The sequence below is a fragment of the Triturus cristatus genome, chromosome 2_1 (genome assembly GCF_964204655.1).
Source record: "Triturus cristatus chromosome 2_1, aTriCri1.1, whole genome shotgun sequence".
Taxonomy (NCBI): Eukaryota; Metazoa; Chordata; class Amphibia; order Caudata; family Salamandridae; genus Triturus; species Triturus cristatus.
Window position 1 is genome coordinate 1092138486 of NC_140581.1, and position 20201 is coordinate 1092158686.

Sequence of the window (20201 nt, forward strand, 5' to 3'; positions counted from 1 at the left end):
CCCCTAGTCTTTGTCAGGGGGTCCCCGAAGGAGCCCGCACGGTGAAAAACCCTTTAAAAAAAAAAAACATTTAAAACATTTTATAAGTTTATAGAAGATATTAACTATGCTGTTCAACTTTATCCAAATAAAAAAAAAAAGAGCTGAGCCATTCCATATTACAGGATACAGTCAATCTATAACTATATACATAGGTAGTTTATTGTAAAATAAATATATAAAACATATAATAATACATACATAAATTAGCATTTAAAACACCTTACAAATTCACTAAAAAAAACATAGGTTTCACACACGTTATAGTTAGAAATTAGCATTTAAAAAACCTTGCAAATTCACTTAAAAAACCATAGGTTTCATACACGTTATAGTTAGGAATTAGCATTTAAAAAACCTTGCAAATTCACTGAACAAACCATAGGTTTCACACATGTTATAGTTAGCTGGACATTTCACTCGTAAAAAACCATTGAAATTCCCCCGTTATAGTTAGTTCAGCTAACTATAACTCGCGCGACCGCAATCCACTGCTGATGACTTCACATATTACATCACTCATGCCATGGTCAGTGACATCACTCATGACATCACTGATGACATCTCAAATGACATCACTGATGACATCACTGATGACATCATCCAGTGAATATGTGTCTTTCTGAAAAATAAATATTTTTTATATATGTATATCTAAAGGTTAATGGAAGAATAAATGGGTCAATAAGTGTCCAAATGGATGGTTTTTTTTTGTAAAATTAATTGTATAACTGACTTATTAACAGTATCTTAGTGAATACAGTGATGTAATATGTGATGTCATCAGCAGTGGATTGCGGTCGCGCGAGTTATAGTTAGCTGAACTAACTATAACGGGGGAATTTCAATGGTTTTTTACGTGAGAAATGTCCAGCTAACTATAACATGTGTGAAACCTATGGTTTGTTCAGTGAATTTGCAAGGTTTTTTAAATGCTAATTCCTAACTATAACGTGTGTGAAACCTATGGTTTTTTAAGTGTATATATATATATATATATATATATATATCAGGCTCGGGGGGAATGTCCAACAGTGGGCTGCACTCTGCACAAACCAACCTATCCCCAATTGGCTTCTCATTGGTACAGTGCAGTCACGACATCCAGTCCTTTCCAAGCATCAGACTGCTGCCCGACGCGTTTCGGGAGTTCCTTTCCTCAGTGAAAATGCAGTCACACAGCACAGGTCAGACCACGCCTTCTCATATTGCGCTATCGTACACCATGATTGGACACTCTAATGAGAAGTACGTTGCATGCTGGTAGACGTAGTCTGTTATTTAACCAACTGCAAATAGTGCGCTCTGAACATAAAATGCTAGAGCCAATTGGGGATAGGCTGGTTTGTGCAGAGTGCAGCCCACTGTTGGTCATTCCCCCCGAGCCTGATATATATATATATATATATATATATATATATATTCTGTAGAAGTCTGCAAATAAGCAATGCACTCTCAGATGCAGTTCAGAGATTTAATTCTCACTGTAACGCGTTTCGAGAGTGTCTTACTCTCTTTATCACACAATGAGTAAAAGTGACACAGTGCTTTATATATACGTAATCATGCTAGACATAGGCAAAGGGCTGACATTCACATACAGCCCTTGAAAGTCTGACTTTAGCGGCCATATTGGAAAGGGTTTGAGCTGTATTGGTACATATATACTTTTTACAAAAAAGAGGGAACAGAAAAAGAGAGATAGAGATAATACAAAAGATTCTGTAGAAATATCGTAATACTAAGGACAATACCCAACTTTTCTCTGTTCAATGGGGACACTATTTGTTCTCTAAATCTTGTGAACATATTTTATGCCAAATGGCCAAAACGTACCCCAGTAGAGACTCAAAGCGTCATAGTGACTTTTATTGCACCAATAACTGTACCATTAGTATCATGCCAAGGCAGTCCATCACTTAATAAAACCACTCGATCCAATTTCGACAAGCTCAATATCTGCACCTTAGTGGTGATTTCTTAGGAAAAACATCCTGAAGCCTCATTTCCTTACATATTAAATAGCCAAATGGCAATATTATCCACACAGGAACTCGAAAATAAAGGCACTATTGCCAACCATGTTTCTAAAGCCTTCTAAGATTACTACATGTACTTTATAACAGAAAAGTGATAAAGTGCGAAAATATATATAACATATGTGAAAAAAGTTCTTATCTACTCTTCCCAGGGTGCCTTATTTCATAGGAACGAAGAAAAGGCTAGGTGGCCCGTGACTTGTTCGTGAAGATATATAGGGCCCCTTCCTTTCCTCCTGTGAAGAGAAAGAACAAGAAAAAACAGAGATTAAAATTTGTCCATTAAAATCAGAATTCAACACAGGAAAATACATTTGCAATCTTACATTACAGGAATGAGAAACTAAGCAATCTATTCCCCAACCAGATGTGTTGCCAGTTCCTCATCCTGATTATGCCCTTTCGGAAACTTTGTTTCGAGGTTCATAATTAGGGCTCCCGGTTTTATGGTATTTATTTTTTTGCCATTTCCGTCTGTATTTATCCATATTTATTTTTTGGGCTTTTTTTCTGTATTTATCCATATTTATTTTTGCCACAAGCAAAAGGCGACGCTACAGCTAGTATTTTTCCACATTTATTTACATTGACAAGGCACACCTGAGCCCGGTTGTTATTGGGCAACACAATACATTCAGCTGAAAACTTTGCCATTGTAGTATAAGCACATGTGCATTTCAAGAGACTTTGAGGGCATTGAGGCTCTTTCTGGTTTGTTAATGAAGTGAAGACCACTGAAAACCCGTTCAATATTTGCTGATGGTACCGGAATGACCAAAATATTCTGTTAGAGCTTCACCCCTCTTTTTTTAAAATCGTTGAGGGTACGGTGTATGACCCCAACAGTGTTCACTTTATTTTGGATCCGGATCCATATTTTTCTTTTTTCCTGCTCTGCCACTTTCAATGACAATTTTCGAAACAGCTTGTCATGGCTGTTTACCACACCCTTAATCAGTGTGTCTATTTCCTTATTAGAAAACGTATTTTTCCTCTTCCTGGTAGTTTGGCTGTTCTCTGCTGTTGCTGTATCCATTTTGTGAAAGGGGCAGGTGTTGTTCCAAATGTCAATTTCACTCCTGTTCTGCTCCTGCAGTCAGCTCCCTCCTCTCACTATGACTGTGCACTGAATGAGACTTGGGCTGCTGACTTCCTGGTAGTGATGTAATCAAGATGCATCAAATGTGTAACTCCGCTATTTGCGATTTTGCAAATAGCGAGTTCGCACTTTGAGATCTCGCTAACTGCGATTGCGATTTATTGGGATTCACTATTATTTTGCAATTTTTAAGATGCATCGATTTTTGTGATTCCTTATTTCTCGCAAATAAGGAATCGCTAACTTTATAAGGAATCGCAAATTTTGACATTGATGCATGTGCCAGTTAGCACTTTATTTTATCGCAAAATGCACCCTCCTGCCCATGTTGTACATAAGGGCGCGTTTCATACTAAAAATATAGCACAAAACCACAAGTGCCGCTGATGCTCAGTTTGTTCGCATTGTTCCCAAGCTCCTGTGTAAAAAAAAATCTGTGTAATTATGCCTCATTATGTAATTACAAGGTTTCTGGAATTTTGCATATCAAGCATAACATGAAGTTTGCAGAATTACGTGCCACTAAGCCAGCGTTACAGACATTTGCCTTGACTTAATTCCACCCTACATAAACACATTTTAAGTAGCTATATTGGGATTACCATTTTATGATGTATTTATTTGTGCACACCATCTACACAACAAATCACTAAATACAATCTATGCTAAGGAAGGACAGCACAGTTGGTTTGCCTCCTGCATTACGCACTCTGGGAAACTGGCTAGAACCAGATTTACCATAAATAACATTCACAAACATACATTGAAAGATAAGGACTTGAAGGGTGTTTTTTAAATAAAAAAATGTAAGCTTTGGACCATCTCCTCGCAGCTGTGTGCTGGTTACCGTGTAGATGAACCCAATCTTGTAAACAAGAAGGCCGCCCTGCACGTGTCAACCAGTGAATAGGGACGTGATTCTGTGGTTTGTGATTGCTTTTCCTTCAGGCGAGTGTGAGCGCCCAATTACAGTATATTCTTAGTAATATAAAAATATAGGGTTCTTTTCAGCAACACTTTGCATGCCAATTACGCGCCTGTCTACTTAGCATTTTTCAAACGTAAACAGAGGGGTAATCAACTTGCAATGTGCTTCTGGGTGAGATCACTTTGCTGTCAGACCATCTCAGTAGCTGGCATGTTTTTTCAGCTATATTTCACACCTCTGCCAACCTAGAACTGAAAAACAGCTCACGGGCGCGTTAGTACCAGAATCTATTCCTAAACTCGGGCGAATCTTGCTCTCGAATGACGTGTCCTTGTTTCCTTTCTTTGATATGGTTGTCGAGATCCAAGGATATTTATTACAAGAAACCTCAATTCGTGACGTTGATATTGGCATTTGAAACGCAAATGCACTTTGTTTTCTTACCTTTCAGAAGCATGGCGCGCAATGGCAGAGAGAGGGTGATGCAAGAGTTGTGCACTGGCCTGGCAGGTTGCTGGCAGTGCGTACCTCCCCCCCCCCCCACGTTTGTGGCAGCCCGGGCTGAAACAGCTTACACACAGCCGCCCCCGAGCACTTCACAGGTCTTTAAAAGACCATTCGCTTGATAATGGGGCTTTGTTGATTGTTCACCCCTTCTAGAGCCCCTGCATCGCCACTCCGACTATTGCTGGAAGAATTAGCACGTTACACAATACCAAGCCCTGTCAGCTGAAACCCAGAGGCATCGGGTTTTTGCTTGCAGGAATCGGGAGGCAGGAGACTAGCGCGGCAACATTTACTCGTATTTTACCGTTTATAAATATAAATACAGACAAAGGAAATATCGATTTCTGTCTGTATTTATATGTATAAATCCGTAAATAGGGAAAACCGGGAGCCCTATTCATAATCCATTTAAATTCATGTTTCCTAAGGGTTAATTCCCTATTGCCTCCTCTTCGACCCACTTGTACTTGTTCTTCTATAAAGTTGCGTAGTAAACTGCTATTAGATAGATGAAACTCAGCAAAATGTCGTGCAATAGGATAATGAGGGCCTTTATTGTTCACTGCTCTAAGGTGCTCAAGAACTCTTTTCTTAGCCATGAGGGTAGTGCTCCCTACATACCTTTTACCACATGGGTACTTCAAAACATATATAACAAATGTAGTGCTACATGTAAGAAACTGTGTTATGGTTTTCATACCTCCATTGGATGGTGTACTGAACTCACGTACCATCTTGCTGTTCTTACAGGCCTTGCAGTGGCCACAGGGATAAAATCCCCTCAAATTATGTTGAGTGTGCTCTCTGCTTACAGTGACATCCCCATGTGCTAGTATGTCTCTCAAGCTTTTACTTTTCCGGTACGTGATTTTAGGTCTGTCACTAATCAAGGGGCCTATAATTGTCTCATTTTTTAGAATGTTCCAATTTTCACTAAGGATTTTTCTTAATCCTATGTGATTCTTTGTTGTAAGTAAGAATCACTCTCGTCTCTATATTATTTGTGGCACTTTCTTTACTTTTTACTTCAAATGTCTTCTCTCTTGTTATATTCCTGATTTTGGATGCTGCTCTGTTCAGTACCCAGTCAGGGTAACCTTGTTCCCTGAATCTGCATAGCATAGTTCTTTCTTCCTCCTGATATCCCTCTGTATCACTACAGTTCCGTCTTGCTCTCAGCAGCTCACCAAATGGTATACTCCACTTAAGTGTATCCGGGTGGCTGCTGAGAGCATGGAGGAGACTGTTTCCTGCTGTGTCTTTCCGGTAAAGTTTTGATTTCAAGATATTCCCTATAGCAGTAATCTTAATATCTAGGAATTCTATTTCCTCTTTCTGTAAGTTATGAGTCAAGACAGTATTATAAGGGTTATCATTGAGCAGTTTGATAAACTCTGTGGCCTCTTGTTCACTACCTGTCCCAATAAGAAACAGGTCGTCTATATAGCGCAACCAAGTATTTACTTTGCCAAGGTAAATAGCATATTTTTCATCTTTGTATACTTCCTCCTCCCATGCTCCTAAGAACAGATTCGCGAAACTAGGCGCAAAACATGTCCCCATTGAAGTACCTGTTGTCTGTCAGTACAACTCTCCATTAAACAAGAATATGTTTTTACAAAGACACATGTCCATCATCACAGTCAACGTTTTAGTGTGATCCAAATACATGTTATCTCTGTCATTGAGGTAATGTGTGCATGCTCTAATACCCTGATTATGTTCAATAATAGTATATATATTCTTGCATCCACATTGTCTCACCACCTAAAAGTGGAACAAATTTACATATCATGGCATGATACACAATTACAATAGTGCATGTAACAACATAAACAGTGCAATGGTGAATGTGCACTTAAAAACATTGTTAAAATTTGGATACATACTAATTAGGGCACTGAGAATAATCCTAATAATTATTCCTATTTTTTCCGAAAGTCAACCTGACAGTACAATGTGGAAATCGTATTGATTGCCACTAAAAATCCACTAACAACTTTACAAGTAGAAAATAACTAAGATCACTCTCTGATGTTTAATCACCCAAAAACAAGGACAATTCTTCTACAGAATTAGAAAAGGACATGTGAGACTCCACGCTGCAGCGTTCCCGATAAACTCCGCTGAAAAACTTAAGGTGTTGGAGGTTTTTTTGGGCTTTCGTACAGCAGGTGTGTGGTTTTTGGGTGAATTACACACAGAATATCAAGAAATATTTTGGATACGAATATAAATCTATTATATAAGAGCGAGGTATCCAATTAAAGCCGGTATGGAACAGGATAAAGAGGCACGGAGAAGGCTGAGAGCCAAAACAATGTTTATCAAAACAGAAAATCAACTGCAGGCTCAGGAGAAGGTAGCGCTACCGACATCCCTGAATCAAAAAATCTGAAATTGGAGAAGTTGATGAGAAAGGAGATATCAAAATGGTGGGAGGCTACAACATTAGAGAAATATCAAGAAGAAGGAATAATCCCACAGGGTCTTAGGATCCTCATTGCTCCACCTTCTGAAGATCCAAATCCTGAGCTAGCGGATGAATGGGCAAGTAACTTGATGGACTGCTCTAATCGCATGCTTTCAATATTGATAAAGTTTGCGTGGAAAGAACTTTCAGCTCTTCTTAAATCAATTGGAGAGTTTAATGAAGAAATCCAAAAAGAAGAAAATCCAGAGGTGTTTTCAACAAGGATTGAGGACATTCTGAAAAAGATTGGAAAAGAAGAAGAATTATAGCTAAGAAAGAGAGAACACTTTTAAGAGATAAGATCGATTATCAATCTGGAAGAGTGTTTACTTTTAGCCGTAAATTTGATGATGTGAGCAATAAGGGAATACGAGTGATTCCAGATGAAACAAGGGCGAGTGGTGAAATAGGTAGTGCTGCCAGTGAGAGTGACATCTCTGAAGATGGGACACCTCTAACTGAGAAAGTGTTACCTGTGCCAACAAATTTTGGGGAGGAATTTTGCTTGCTGAATCAAATGAAAAACCAAAAGAATTGGCAGAAAGACAGAGGCCCGGGGAAGAGAAAGGGCCCAAAACGGGCGAGGCAGAGGAAGAGGAAGAACAATTGGAAAAAAAGTGCCATCTGCAAGCAAACAAGGCAGGGCGGATGGAGGAAGAGTAACAACAACCCATATGGTAATGGAAACAAGGGGCCAGAAGAGATGGGGAAAATGAAGGACTACATGAATGTGGTAAATCTTTCGAACCGTTCTTTGAATACCATTGAATACAATGTGCTGCAATATGGTTTATCCTTTTCTCCAGCAACCTCATTCTCTTATCCGCAAGATAGAATTGATTTGTATCATTTTGTAGGAGACTGCAGAAATGGCATAAATTGAAAGTTAAAAACTCTCCCACTCAGAATGTTTCAATCTTAGTCACTCCTGTAGAAGTCTATTAATGAGGTAGATACCCTGATTGCACTAAAGGATTTTGAGTTTAATAATGTAGAGTCAACACCTATGTTATGTTATGTTATGTTATGTTATGTTATTTATTCTTTTGTATAGCGCAACGGTTACTCAAAAAGAGTGTCCCGGCGCTTTTAGGTAAGGGGAACAGATTTCAGAATAACACAACACAGCTAAAAGAGGTTAAAAGATAAACAAAAAGAAAGCAAAACTACTGGCAGACCTATTGGGAAAACAGCCAGGTTTTGAGACCTCTTCTAAAATCAAGGAGAGTAGACGCCCCCCGCAAAGGGAGCGGTAGTGCATTCCACATCTGTGGGGCCAACAGACTGAAAGAGCGGCCCCCAAGGCGAGCCCTCTTCACACGCGGAACAGCCGCCAAAAGTAGAGATTCTGACCTCAACGAGCGAGTCGGATGGTAAAAGGTCAGTCTCTTTTGGAGATGTTTAGCTCCCACAGCATGGAGCGCTTTGTAGGCCAAGGTCAGCGCCTTAAAGGCAATCCGTTTGCGGATGGGTAGCCAGTGTAACGTCACCAACAACCCAGAGGCGCTGGCCCGTCTACTTAGGCCAAAGATGGCCCTGGCCGCCGCGTTCTGTGCAACTTGAAGCCTTTGTAGCAGATACTCTGGCAGGCCCAGGTAAAGAATGTTGGCATAATCCAACCTGGAGCCTATCAGAGCCTGCACCGTCAGCCTCCTGTGCTCCTCGGACAAGAGAGGCAAGAACATCCGCAGCATTTTTAACAGGCCGAAGCAAGTGCCGGTTACCCCCAAGATCTGGGCTTTCATCGTCAGCCCCTTGTCCATCTTAACCCCCAAGTTTTTAGCCAAGGGAGAAGAGCCGGACGGAGGGAACATGTCGATGGGCCACCAGGCCTGCCAGCTAGGCTCCGTATCGCACCCGAAGAAGAGTACCTCCGATTTGTCGGAATTGCACTTGAGGCTGTTCAGTTGGAACCATGCGAACACAGCCCCAAGGCAATTCTGGATACTCTCCCCGTCAAAGTCAGCCCCTTTCTCGCAAGAGAAGAGGAGCTGGGTGTCGTCGGCATACGACACGATCCGGGCACCAAATGACTCCGCCACCGCCGCCAAAGGGGTCATAAAGATGTTAAAAAGGGTCGGGCTCAATATAGAGCCCTGAGGGACCCCGACTCCCAGAGGCGGCATTACGGCGGTGTCAGATGATGTCCAGATCGTTTGCCGGCGACCGGCCAAAAAGGAAGAAAACCATTTGAGCACCGTCCCCCGCAGACCAATCTCAAAGAGTCTTGCGAGCAGGCCCTCATGGGGGACGGTGTCGAAAGCCGCCGACAAGTCCAACAACACCAGCACACCTATTACTGCTCAGTCTTTAGGCTATGAAGTGAATTTTAATTGTCCCAACGAGTTTAGACCTAAATCGACTTTTAACCCTACAATTCCCACTTGTGGTATTGATATCTTTGCAACTTTGGTAATTAATTATCTGAAAATACTGGCCCAAAAAAGATGATGGCATCATGACAACCTGAACAAAAAGCAAAGAATGGCGCTAAAATCTTTACAATTAGATCGCAACATAGTTATTCAACAATCAGATAAAGGGGGTAATGTTGTTGTGTTGAATGTGGAAGATTATTTACAGGAGGGCATGCAACAGTTAGAGAATCAGGATTGTTATAAGAAAGTTTCTAATTATATGGTTGTGAACTCTAACACCACATACTATGATAAGCTCACAGTGTGGCATGTACAGGGAATTTTAGAGTGGGAGGAATACTCTTTTCTCTTAAATCGGACTCCAAAAATAGCTATTCTTTACCTATTGCCTAAACTGCATAAGGACCCATTGAGACCACCAGGGAGACCTATTGTGTCTTCAATGGGTTCCTTATTGGAGAAAATATCCAAATACATCGATTATTTCTTGTGAGGTACCTGGTGGGCTAGTTGGACCCCAGGGACCCTCAAGATTCAAGGGGACTTTATCCCCCAACTTAAAACGCACCACGGGGCGTGTTTGCACAGTGGTGAAGGGAGGGGGCGGACCTGAGGTGACATGTGTGCAAACGCACCTTGTGGCGCCTTTTAAGTTGGGGAATTAATTCCCTTTCAATCCTGAGGGCCCACTGAGGGCCACCTAGCCCACCAGGTGCTTCCAGTAAGCGCCACTGTGCTGCGTTGCAGAGAGGTGGTCCAGGCCACGCCCCTTTTTACTCTTATCTGCAACGCAGCTCTGAGGCGCTTACTGGAGGTACCTAGTGGGCTAGTTGGACCCCAGGGACCCTCAGGATTCAAGGGGACTTAATCCCCCAAGTTAAAATGCACCACATGGCGCGTTTGCACAGTGGTGAAGGGAGGGGGCGGGGCCTGAGGTGACATGTGTGCAAACATGCCCTGTGGCATGTTTTAAGTTGGGGAATTAATTCCTGTTCAATCCTGAGGGTCCCTGGGGGCCAACTAGCCCACCAGATACCTCCAGTAAGCGCCGCTGTGCTGCGTTTCAGAGAGGTGGTCCAGACCATGCCCCTTTTTACACCTCTCTGCAACGTAGCTCTGTGGTGCTTACTGGAGGTACCTGGTGGGCTAGTTGGACACCAGGGACCCTCAAAATTCAAGGGGACTTAATCCCCCAACTTAAAAACGCGCCCAGGGCGCGTTTGCACAGTGGTGAAGGGAGCGGGTGGGGCCTGAAGTGACATGTGTGCAAACACGCCCTGTGGCCCGTTTTAAGGTGGGGAATTAATTCCTCTTCAATCCTGAGGATCCCTAGGGGCCAACTAGCCCACCATGTACCTCCAGTAAGTGCCACTGCGCTGCGTTGCAGAGAGGTGGTCCAGGCCATGCCCCTTTTTACACCTCTCTGCAATGCAGCTCTATGGCGCTTACTGGAGGTACCTGGTGGGCTAGTTGGACCCCAGGGACCCTCAGGATTCAAGGGGACTTAATCCCCCAATGTACAACACACCAGGGGGTTCGTTTGCAGAGTGGTGGAGAAAGGGGGCATGACCTTTGTCTACCTCTCACCAATCCCACTGCGTGGGGCTTACTGGAGGTAAAAGGTAGGCTAGTTGGCCCCTAAAGGACCCCCAGGAGTGAAGGGGACATCAATCCCCATCTAAGAGCGCACCAGTGAGCGCAAAGTGGGCCTGGCCTGGTACAAGTACTTACCAGTGAGCACTGTGTGGGACTGACTGTAGGTAATAGTTTGGGAAGTTGGCCCCCAAGGATGTCCTTTGGGGCAAACTACCCTTCTTGTTACCTCCAGTAAGTAAGCTCCTCTTTTGGTTCTTTCTGCACGTATTGCTTCTTCCTGCACTTTTCTTCCTCTTTGTGGAATTCTTTTGCTTCTTTCTGCATTTCTTTTGCTACTTCCTGCGTTTTTTCTTCTTTCTTTACATGTCCTACCTCTGTAGGCATAGTTAGAAACTAGCATTTAAAAAACCTTTGAAATTCACCTTAAAAACCATAGGTTTCAGGCATGTTATAGTTCGAGGTTAGCATTTAAAAAACCTTAGAACTGTCATTCTGCATGTCCACAATGAGAAAATCTTAAAAATCGACAGAATTCAACGCAAAAGCGAGAGTAGGGAGACCAGAGTCAACAAAGACTACAAAAGCCCTGACTGTCAATTCGATGTAGGATAGATTTCCAAAGATTTGGGCCTGGAGTTTGGCATCCTGAAAAGTGCTAAAGTCAAAAGGATTTCCCATGTGCAGGGATGTAACTTTAAAAAGTTAGTAGATATGTACCTAGGTACTGCAGGTAGAACAAAGGAGAGATTTACCTGATTGCCACCTCTGCCAAGTATGTCACCTTATGGCCATGTAAAGATGTGTTTAGAACAGAAAGTAGTTGCTTTGATCTAAATGTCAGTGTGTGAGGCTTTAAATGTTCATAGTAAATGTTAGAAATAATACAGTTCCAGAATCTTTTGGGAAGATATGCATGGTGTCACATGAAGTGTTGAAAGTGCTTCATAGTGTGTGCTTTGGCATGCCAGAACTTGTCCGTTCTGGAGTTTAAGGGTATCGGTTAGGAGTGCAGCAGTCACATGTGATGCATATCTGTTAAAGAACTGGGTGTATTTTTTGTAGTGTTTCCTGCACTGTAGATTGCACAGGTGGTCTCCCTGGGAAGGGTTGTCTCGGACATACCAGTGCAGTGTAGCCTGCCATGTATGAGAGCTGCTGAAAACTATTTGAAGTATCTTACTTGTTTTGTATTTGCATATGAAGAATCTTTGATTGTCTGGTTGTACTGCCAGTGACCATTCCTCACTGGCCTTATTTGGAGTGACAAACAACAATGATTTTGTTAGCTTGCCTGCTGCAATCACTTGCATAGTGAGTTATTGCATGTCTTCAGCGCATACAAGTTTGGTTGCAGTGCACATAGATCCTTTATTGCCGCACACAGAGGAAAAAATTTGAGGGAACATTACTCCTGACTGTCCTGAAGTTGGAAGTTATATAGTACTAGTTCTCCTGCTCCTTACTCCTTTTCTGAAAGTCCCATCCCGCCTGAACCTGTATTTTCATCCTGGCTCCTCCCATACACAAAGCAATGCCTCCTTTCTTGTTCCTGGAAAGACACTGGGGCCGTAGAGGATGACAAAGTGTTTTGAGTCCTGCATTGTTGCAGCAAGCCTCCTTTTGCTGTCTGTCTTGGTCACTGCCATGAGCAGTGAGAGTCTGACCATCATGATGGTTGGTTCAAGGATCTGTGCTGCCCCCAGCACAGCTGAATCATCGCCAAATGTTAAATAATCGCCTCCACACAAGTAGATCAGGAGAAGGGCGTTTATTCAGCTTCAGATCGTCCAGCACCAGCTGACCAAGTGAAGAACACCAACATTCCAAGGTGAGCTTCACACCAATATTCTACTGGGATGGAACGTACTACTTTGGGAAGAGGAAGAGGGGGGGAAGGGAGAGAGAGGGAAGGAGTGAACCAAGTAAGGTAGAGAAGTACAGGCATGGGGAAAATCACTGGATACAACAGTTCTCTAATCTTCCTTTCTACACTGCCTTACCTGCCATGGTAGCTGACCTCATAGCTGCCGCCGAAGCGACGGTTAGCGGGGGTATCAAGGACCCTAGTGCAGTCAAGTAAAATGGCCTGTCTGACTGCTGTATTGAAAGTAAAATACAACAGTAATTAGGTTTCAGTGGACCAATCAGGCCTCTGGGCCCCCGTGCCACTAAACCTATTGGACTATTAATAGCTCCGACCCTGCACCAAAGGGAACCGTTAGGACAAGTAGGTGGGGCTGTTTAGACATTGTGTGACTATTTTTCTGATGTGGGCTGTCTGTCTCTGTGTTGTGGTATGTGGCACACCTTCTTACAATTATATGCCTAATGTATATGGTTAACTAGGTTTTAACCTTTAAAGGCCCACTGGATGACTTGTTTTTTGTTCTTTCTATGTGTTGTGCATATCAAAATACAATCTCAAAAAGGAGTATCAAGAATGGAAGGTGTGCAAACTGTATTTCATTACATTCCCTCACAGATTACAGTTGCGCTTGATGTAATGTGTAAAACCCCTCCAGATCCTGGGATGTATCCGGCGCATACGCAGTGCTGCGCTGAGCTGGACCCGGTCAGAAATGTTTGCTTTCTATCACATAAAATCACAGATCTAGATGCACTGCCGCCCTATGAAAATCCAGAGCCAGAGCAAATCTGCAAAGGTTACAAAGAGGACCCAGCCACATATGTAGAGAAGTAAGAAAATGAACTGTCTGCTTTCTAAGATCATAGCAAAGGAAGTACAAATGAAAGTAATATTTTTTGTGATGCATCAAAATGTGGAAGAGTGTTGGAAGTGGAACAGGCCTGAAACAAACATCAAACATGACAACTGTGAGCAAAAGCAGAAAGTTGCTGAAAGTAATAGAGCAAAAACCGAACGTTGCCATAAAAAAACACACAGATGTATGCATTCTGTTTCAGAAATATCCAGTCCCGGTATTACAAGGGTGTCCCAAGTTGATCCCTAAAAGATAATTATGCTTTGCCCTATCAAAAAGGTTGGATCTGCAGAATTAGAGGAGGCAAAGCAGATTCAGAAACTCTGACATGAAAAATTCCAAACAGGCTCTTACTTGGTATTTTTAATATTAGATTTAGTTAGCAAATATAATTGGCACAACAGCAGTAATGTCACCAGTTAAAATAGCACAATTCATTGAATGCATTCTCTTCCTAGAGAAAGGGGCGGGTGGGGTGCACCAGATTTTAGGTTGTACTATAGGGCCGCAGCTTTACAATATATGCAGGGTCTAATTGGGGGGGGGGGTTACACGATTGTTGGGATATTAATAGCTCCATGGATATTTACGCAGTGGTTTTTGGCGAAGACGTTGGAAATTGTTTTTTGAACTGTATTGATTTTTCATATTACAAGAGGACTAGTTTAAGACTGTTAGCGCAGTTATTAAGATTTGGAATGCATTTAGGAAAAAATTTGGTATGGGTAGGATAAACAGATATACTCGACTATATCGGAATAAATCGTTCCCGGAAATGATTTTTGCAGATAATGTTATGGCAGAATGGATGAGTAAAGGGATAGTGCAGATAGGGGACATGATGGGACAAGAGGGCATTGCACAGTTTGTGGTCTTAAGAACTAAGTACCAGTTGGATACTAGAAATTTTTTTAAATATCTCCAAATTAGGAGTTTTCTGAATACTAAGAAAGGGGGGCCTGCTGGGTTTGGGAATAATGTAATATTGGACAAAATAAGCAGGGGGCAGGGCTGTACAATACGTGTTTTTTATGCAACATTAGTAGAAACTAAAACAGATGATATTGATAAGTTTGCTAATAAATGGGTGGAGAAGCTCCCTATCGAGTCGGGATTTTTTCAGGAATCATTGACTTTGGGATATACCGTTTTGTGTTCAGCCCCACTTCAGGCCCAGCATTATAAAACAATATATGCTCTGTATTATACTCCTGCTAGAATTCAACAATGGGGAGGTACCAGTGGGACGAGCTGCGCAAGATGCAACTCCGTTGGAGCGGATATTATACACATATTTGCATCTTGTCCTCAGCTATACACATTAAAACGGGATCTGGAAATCTTTTTAGCTACATACTTAGGCATCAGAGTTGCGCTTTCACCAACTTTAGTACTACTTGGGATTAGTACAGACCCATCGGTCCCACATCGGGAATTCCTTTTTATAGCAATGGCAGTATATAGATTAATGATTGCCAGGGCTTGGCTGGATATAAGACCTCCGGACATGCGTCAGTGGTTGGCAAGTTTATTGTCTGCTTATAATATAGAAAAAGCAATCTATGCACGTAAGGGTAAAAAGAAGAGGCAGCTTGGATTAAAAATCTGGGAGCCTGTAAGAACATGGAAGCAGGGAATGGTGTTAAGTTAAGGATGTTGGCTTGATTGTTAGCTTAAATACCTTTATGATATAGTTGATCACATATATATGTAAAGAGATGTAATATAATGTGAATATTGGTTGAATTAATATTGTTTGTAGGGTTACTTTTCAAAAAGTAATATACTGTATTATGCTGTGATAATGATGGATTATTGATGGATGTAAGGGAAAACTTTTGAAATTCAATAAAAATATTTAAAAAAAAAAAAAAAAAAGAATGCATTTTATGCTCACAGCGCATATATTTCCTACGAAAACAATAAGTACGCCAAATTAAAAATATATATTCAAGTAGTAAAATCAATAATATTAAGCTCAGTGGATGTTGCACTACAAGATCAAAGTGTGCTTACAGAGCCCATAAGGCATGTCTAACAAAGGGATGGACTTAGAACGCATCAAGTTACAGCATACGTGTTCCAAATAATCTAATAAATGTATGTGGGGTATGCAGCTCCTAAAGAAGAATGAGTATCTATGTGGGTCAACAACTATTCTGTAGGGTACGCAGTGGGCGTGACCCTGCAAGATTCAAATGCCCTCACACACCTGGATAGAGGCCATGCTTCATCACAGGGTGTTTGCTCCTTGCAGGGCCAGCGCTGCAATGCCCGACGGGCACCCTCAATGGGGGCTCTTTGCAAGAGATCTTCTTTTCTGCCGTTGATGAAGTGCGGGTGTGGGGGCTTAAGGAGTAGATTGGTGTTGAAGTGTGAACAAGGTACTTTTCAGGAAAAACTTTAATGAACAAGTTCTCTTACCTATATTATAAATGTGTGGTGCTATCTATTAGACTTTAGTTATCTTAGATAGCTATAGGTCAACATGTTTCTAGCTTCCGAATAGTCATAGCAATGATCTAGTAGCTATTCATCGGGTCCAGTATCAAACTAATCTACTCAGTGATTGGAGTTTTAATGTATGGGTTCATTGATTTTCTCCAAATCACACAAACCTTGGTTTTGGTATTGATTTGTGATTTATTTAGCAATGACCTGAAGTACAAAGACACATAGTTCATAGTAAAAATTAAATTCAATATTTCCAAATCTTTATTTCCAATATTGACTCACAAATCGTGAAACACATGCTTATTTTGTTACACCAAATGCATGCTTATTTGTTTGCATCAATCGCATGCTTTGTGCCAAAGTATGTCACCTGTACATATAAAAAAAAACACAAGACACATGCAACATAAATTAAAAGTCCATCAAAGATTATAAGTTACCCAAATTGGGTAAAAATGCATGCCCCCTCAACTTGTGCACAATAGCACGTTGTTTGCGTGCTGACAAAGGTAATCAATGTTTGGGTCATTTTGGCCCTGTTTGATTCAGAGTCTAGAAAGAGTTCCATTCTATGGAGCATTGGCGGATATGCCGTACTTAAAGTTTGATCAGGACCCGCTCTCTGAATGACCTACCCTCGTGTGCTGACTCGGAAGAGTCAGCACACGGGTAAGTTGGGAGTATTTAATCTGTTCCTGATTGATTAACAAGGACCAGGTGTGGCCGTTATTGGACCCGCTCTGAGTGCAAACGCTAGAGCAGGGATTGACTAGGATGCTTTAGTCTGTTATTTCTCTCCATTGGGAGGAAAAGGTTGCTCATGTGGTGGCCATCTTAACACTATAATTAAACCAATTGTCAATATCCATATTGGACAAAGCTTCTGCTTATTAACCATTACTAACGGGGGATGTTAACAGCGTATTCTCAATCTATAAGACTAAGCGTTGCCCGATGGGAATTCCGATGGTCTTGGAACTGTAGTGATCAAAATGGTTAAATTATCATTGATGTGTGTTTTTTCAGCTATGTATCTGTATTATACTATGTCATCCTGAAAGGAACAAGATATTTACACGATAAAAGGAGTATTAAGAAGAGGATTAGCTTTGTATGATCAGGTAGTTCTGTTCAGCAGTGTGGAAATAGGTCTCGCTATCAGAACAATGTCTATGTGGACTGTTCAGTTGAAGGAAGTGGCCCGATTTGGGTCACTCTGGTCACTCACGACCACCTCTCAGAGCAGAGCCCTGTCTGCTCAGTCGCTAAGAGTGTTGCAGAGAGAGTCTGACTTCAGCAAGCATAACGATACATTATGTACATTTCAGAATCATTGGAAACAAGCCCACCATGGCATTTTCCAGAGAAACGCAGTTGGACAGTAAATTACAAAGGAGTACGTTTCGGTTCTGAAGCTGGGCACACATTATCTATCAGTCAAGGCCATTCCGCCTGTGTCCGCCACTAGACAAGTGGGAGAAGGCTTACATCAAAAGGAAAGGTATGCACTAATAAGAACAGGGCATTCATTAGTGTGGCAGAACTCAGCTCAGAGGAAACATAACCTAGAGAAGGTTGTTTCTCGGAAGGGTAGGGAATTAGTTTTGATCATGATACAAAATGGCACCCGTACACAAAATGGCGCAGCGGATGCTAACTTACGCAAAACAATACAAAAGCATAATTTGTATTCTAACACAGTACGAAATGTTACTCCCTTTGTTAGGTGTTTTCATTCGGAACCACTGTTGGTTCTTTGTGAGCACCTCAAATTATGTTACGATGTAAGGTGATTGCATTTGTCCCTTCCTGGTCTGATCAGTCTCACCTATAAATGGATTATCTATATCTCATGCCATGGAATGTCATTTTTCAATCCAATGGTGTTAGAGGAAAAGAGGAAGATCCATTGTTGTTCTTTTCTGAACAATATTTGCTTATTCATATTAGGATGTGTTTCTAGTATGATCCAGCATAGGTCATCTGGTGTGAGACTCCTAGTCAGGAAGTGCATACTCATTTTTGTGTTGGACTATTTGCGCGGCTAGTGCTGCGATGTTCATTAATTCTCAGTTTAATAGAACTTGTGGTCATACCTACATACTGTTTTTCACATGGACAGGTGATAAGATAGACACAGTTTTTTTGTGTTACAGTTTGTATGTACTTTTAGTGTCCATACCCAGTCCGTCCTGAGCTGCAGCTCTCTGCTGGTGATCGTGGACGCAAAAGCTACTTATGAACCACAAGGAAAATGACCTACCACTGGTGGAAGATCCCACAATGGTATTTGGTCTGACACCTTCATCTCTCATGGACGTGTGTGTTTTAACATGTACTTCATGTTGTTTGTATGTTTGAATGCGAATTTTGGTGGTGGGAGAGACAAGCAAGTAAGAGTAATGTAATCTTTCCACTGGAAGTAAAATAATGACTTTAAAATACAATGAATTCATTCATTTCTTTGCACATCGTTCTTCCAGCATGCATCATGATGAAAGTAAGCTTCACATACTAAGACAATAAAAGCAATTACTTTAGCCAAACCACACTGTAGACTTTATCCTTGAAAACATTTCACTTTGTAAGCTAAGGAAAGACACAACTGACTAACAAGCAAGGCAGATGAAAACGAATTCACATTATTTTTCTTATTTCACAGAGAAACAGTGCACATACATTTGTCATACAGATTTTAAAGGCGTACAGTGTTAGCAACTACAAAAATTGTCAAATACATTTTTAATATGTTAATTAGTGTTCTCATAGACACTAGACAAGGGGGAATAACATTCAGAATTAGGTGCTTCCAAGCCCATAATCCCATTGCATTTACCAGGACAGAGTCTGCCCAGTATGACATGGAGTATTTGTCCACACTAGTACTGCATTACTAATGGTTCCAGATGAGGCACATCCAGTACTGGCATCTTCGGGAATTGAGGTTCTCTTGTAATGAGGGGTTAAGTGAGCTAGAACTCTGAGAATATGCTCCAAGGATCAGGCATATACTCATACTCAACCGTCTTAAAGCTTTCCAGATAGCCCCACTACATTAAATGTTTCATCCGAATCTGATAAATGGGATGGCTGAAGAGCCTGCCTCCATGATTGACATCACAGACTGATTGTCAACTCATGTGCACTTGGAAACCACACTTAGAGAATTCACTGCACTCAAATTCAAATTATACCAAAGATTGATAAACCGGGTTTGAATTTTCAAACGTTGGGAGACTCCTTTGCAAGGAGGGTTCTTCAGTAGGGTTCTTGTAAAGTACGGCTAATCACCCGTAAGGGGCTCAAGGTGCTGGGGGAGTAGGGGGGTTCTGCAGTGCAGTTGAAGTGTCATGTCTTGAGGTGCCTCAATTCCGGAAGGACTCCAAGACCTGGCTCTTCGACTGAACTGCAGACCCCCACCGTGCCTTGAGACCCTTATGTGTGATTAACAGCACTTTACAAGAACCCTGATTGATTGATTGATTGAGGCGGTACTGGTTATTGTTTCTAAGCTCCAGGAGCACGGCTGTCATGAGGGAATATGTGACGTTACAACGCGATGATTTACATCGCGGTAAGTTACATCGCAGTTATTACAACGCAAGTTGTTACAACGACTTGCGCTGGAGGGCGCTGGACTTAGTACAATTTACTATTCCAACTCCAGCTTATGTAACAGTAGGGAAGGTGTTGGAATAGTAAATCATACTATTCCTTATTGTATAGCGCCATCCAGCACAAGTCTTTGTAACGACTTGCATTGTAATGACTGCGATGTAAATGTATCGCGGTGTAACGACGGCATTGTAAAGGTTGTTCGCCATCATGAGGGAAGAGCAGAAGTATGGGTGACCTAGGTCCCACGCTTTTCAGGCCCTCATGCTCCAGCTGAAAAAATTATTTATAGATACACTGGTTAGAGAATTAAATTTGCCTGGTTCCTATGTTTGTAATGATAATATATT

At 41.6% G+C, this 20201-nt stretch overlaps 1 protein-coding gene across 2 annotated transcripts in view; it reads left to right on the top strand.

Moving 5' to 3' along the window:
* The window catches only part of LOC146866404 (serum albumin-like), a 462125-nt gene that overhangs the window by 128727 nt on the left and 313197 nt on the right, over positions 1-20201 (top strand). For both annotated transcript variants that reach the window (XM_085636474.1, XM_085636475.1), the window contains exon 4: positions 13542-13756. In XM_085636474.1, coding sequence (XP_085492600.1) covers positions 13542-13756 — 215 coding nt within the window. The remainder of the gene's footprint in view (positions 1-13541; positions 13757-20201) is intronic.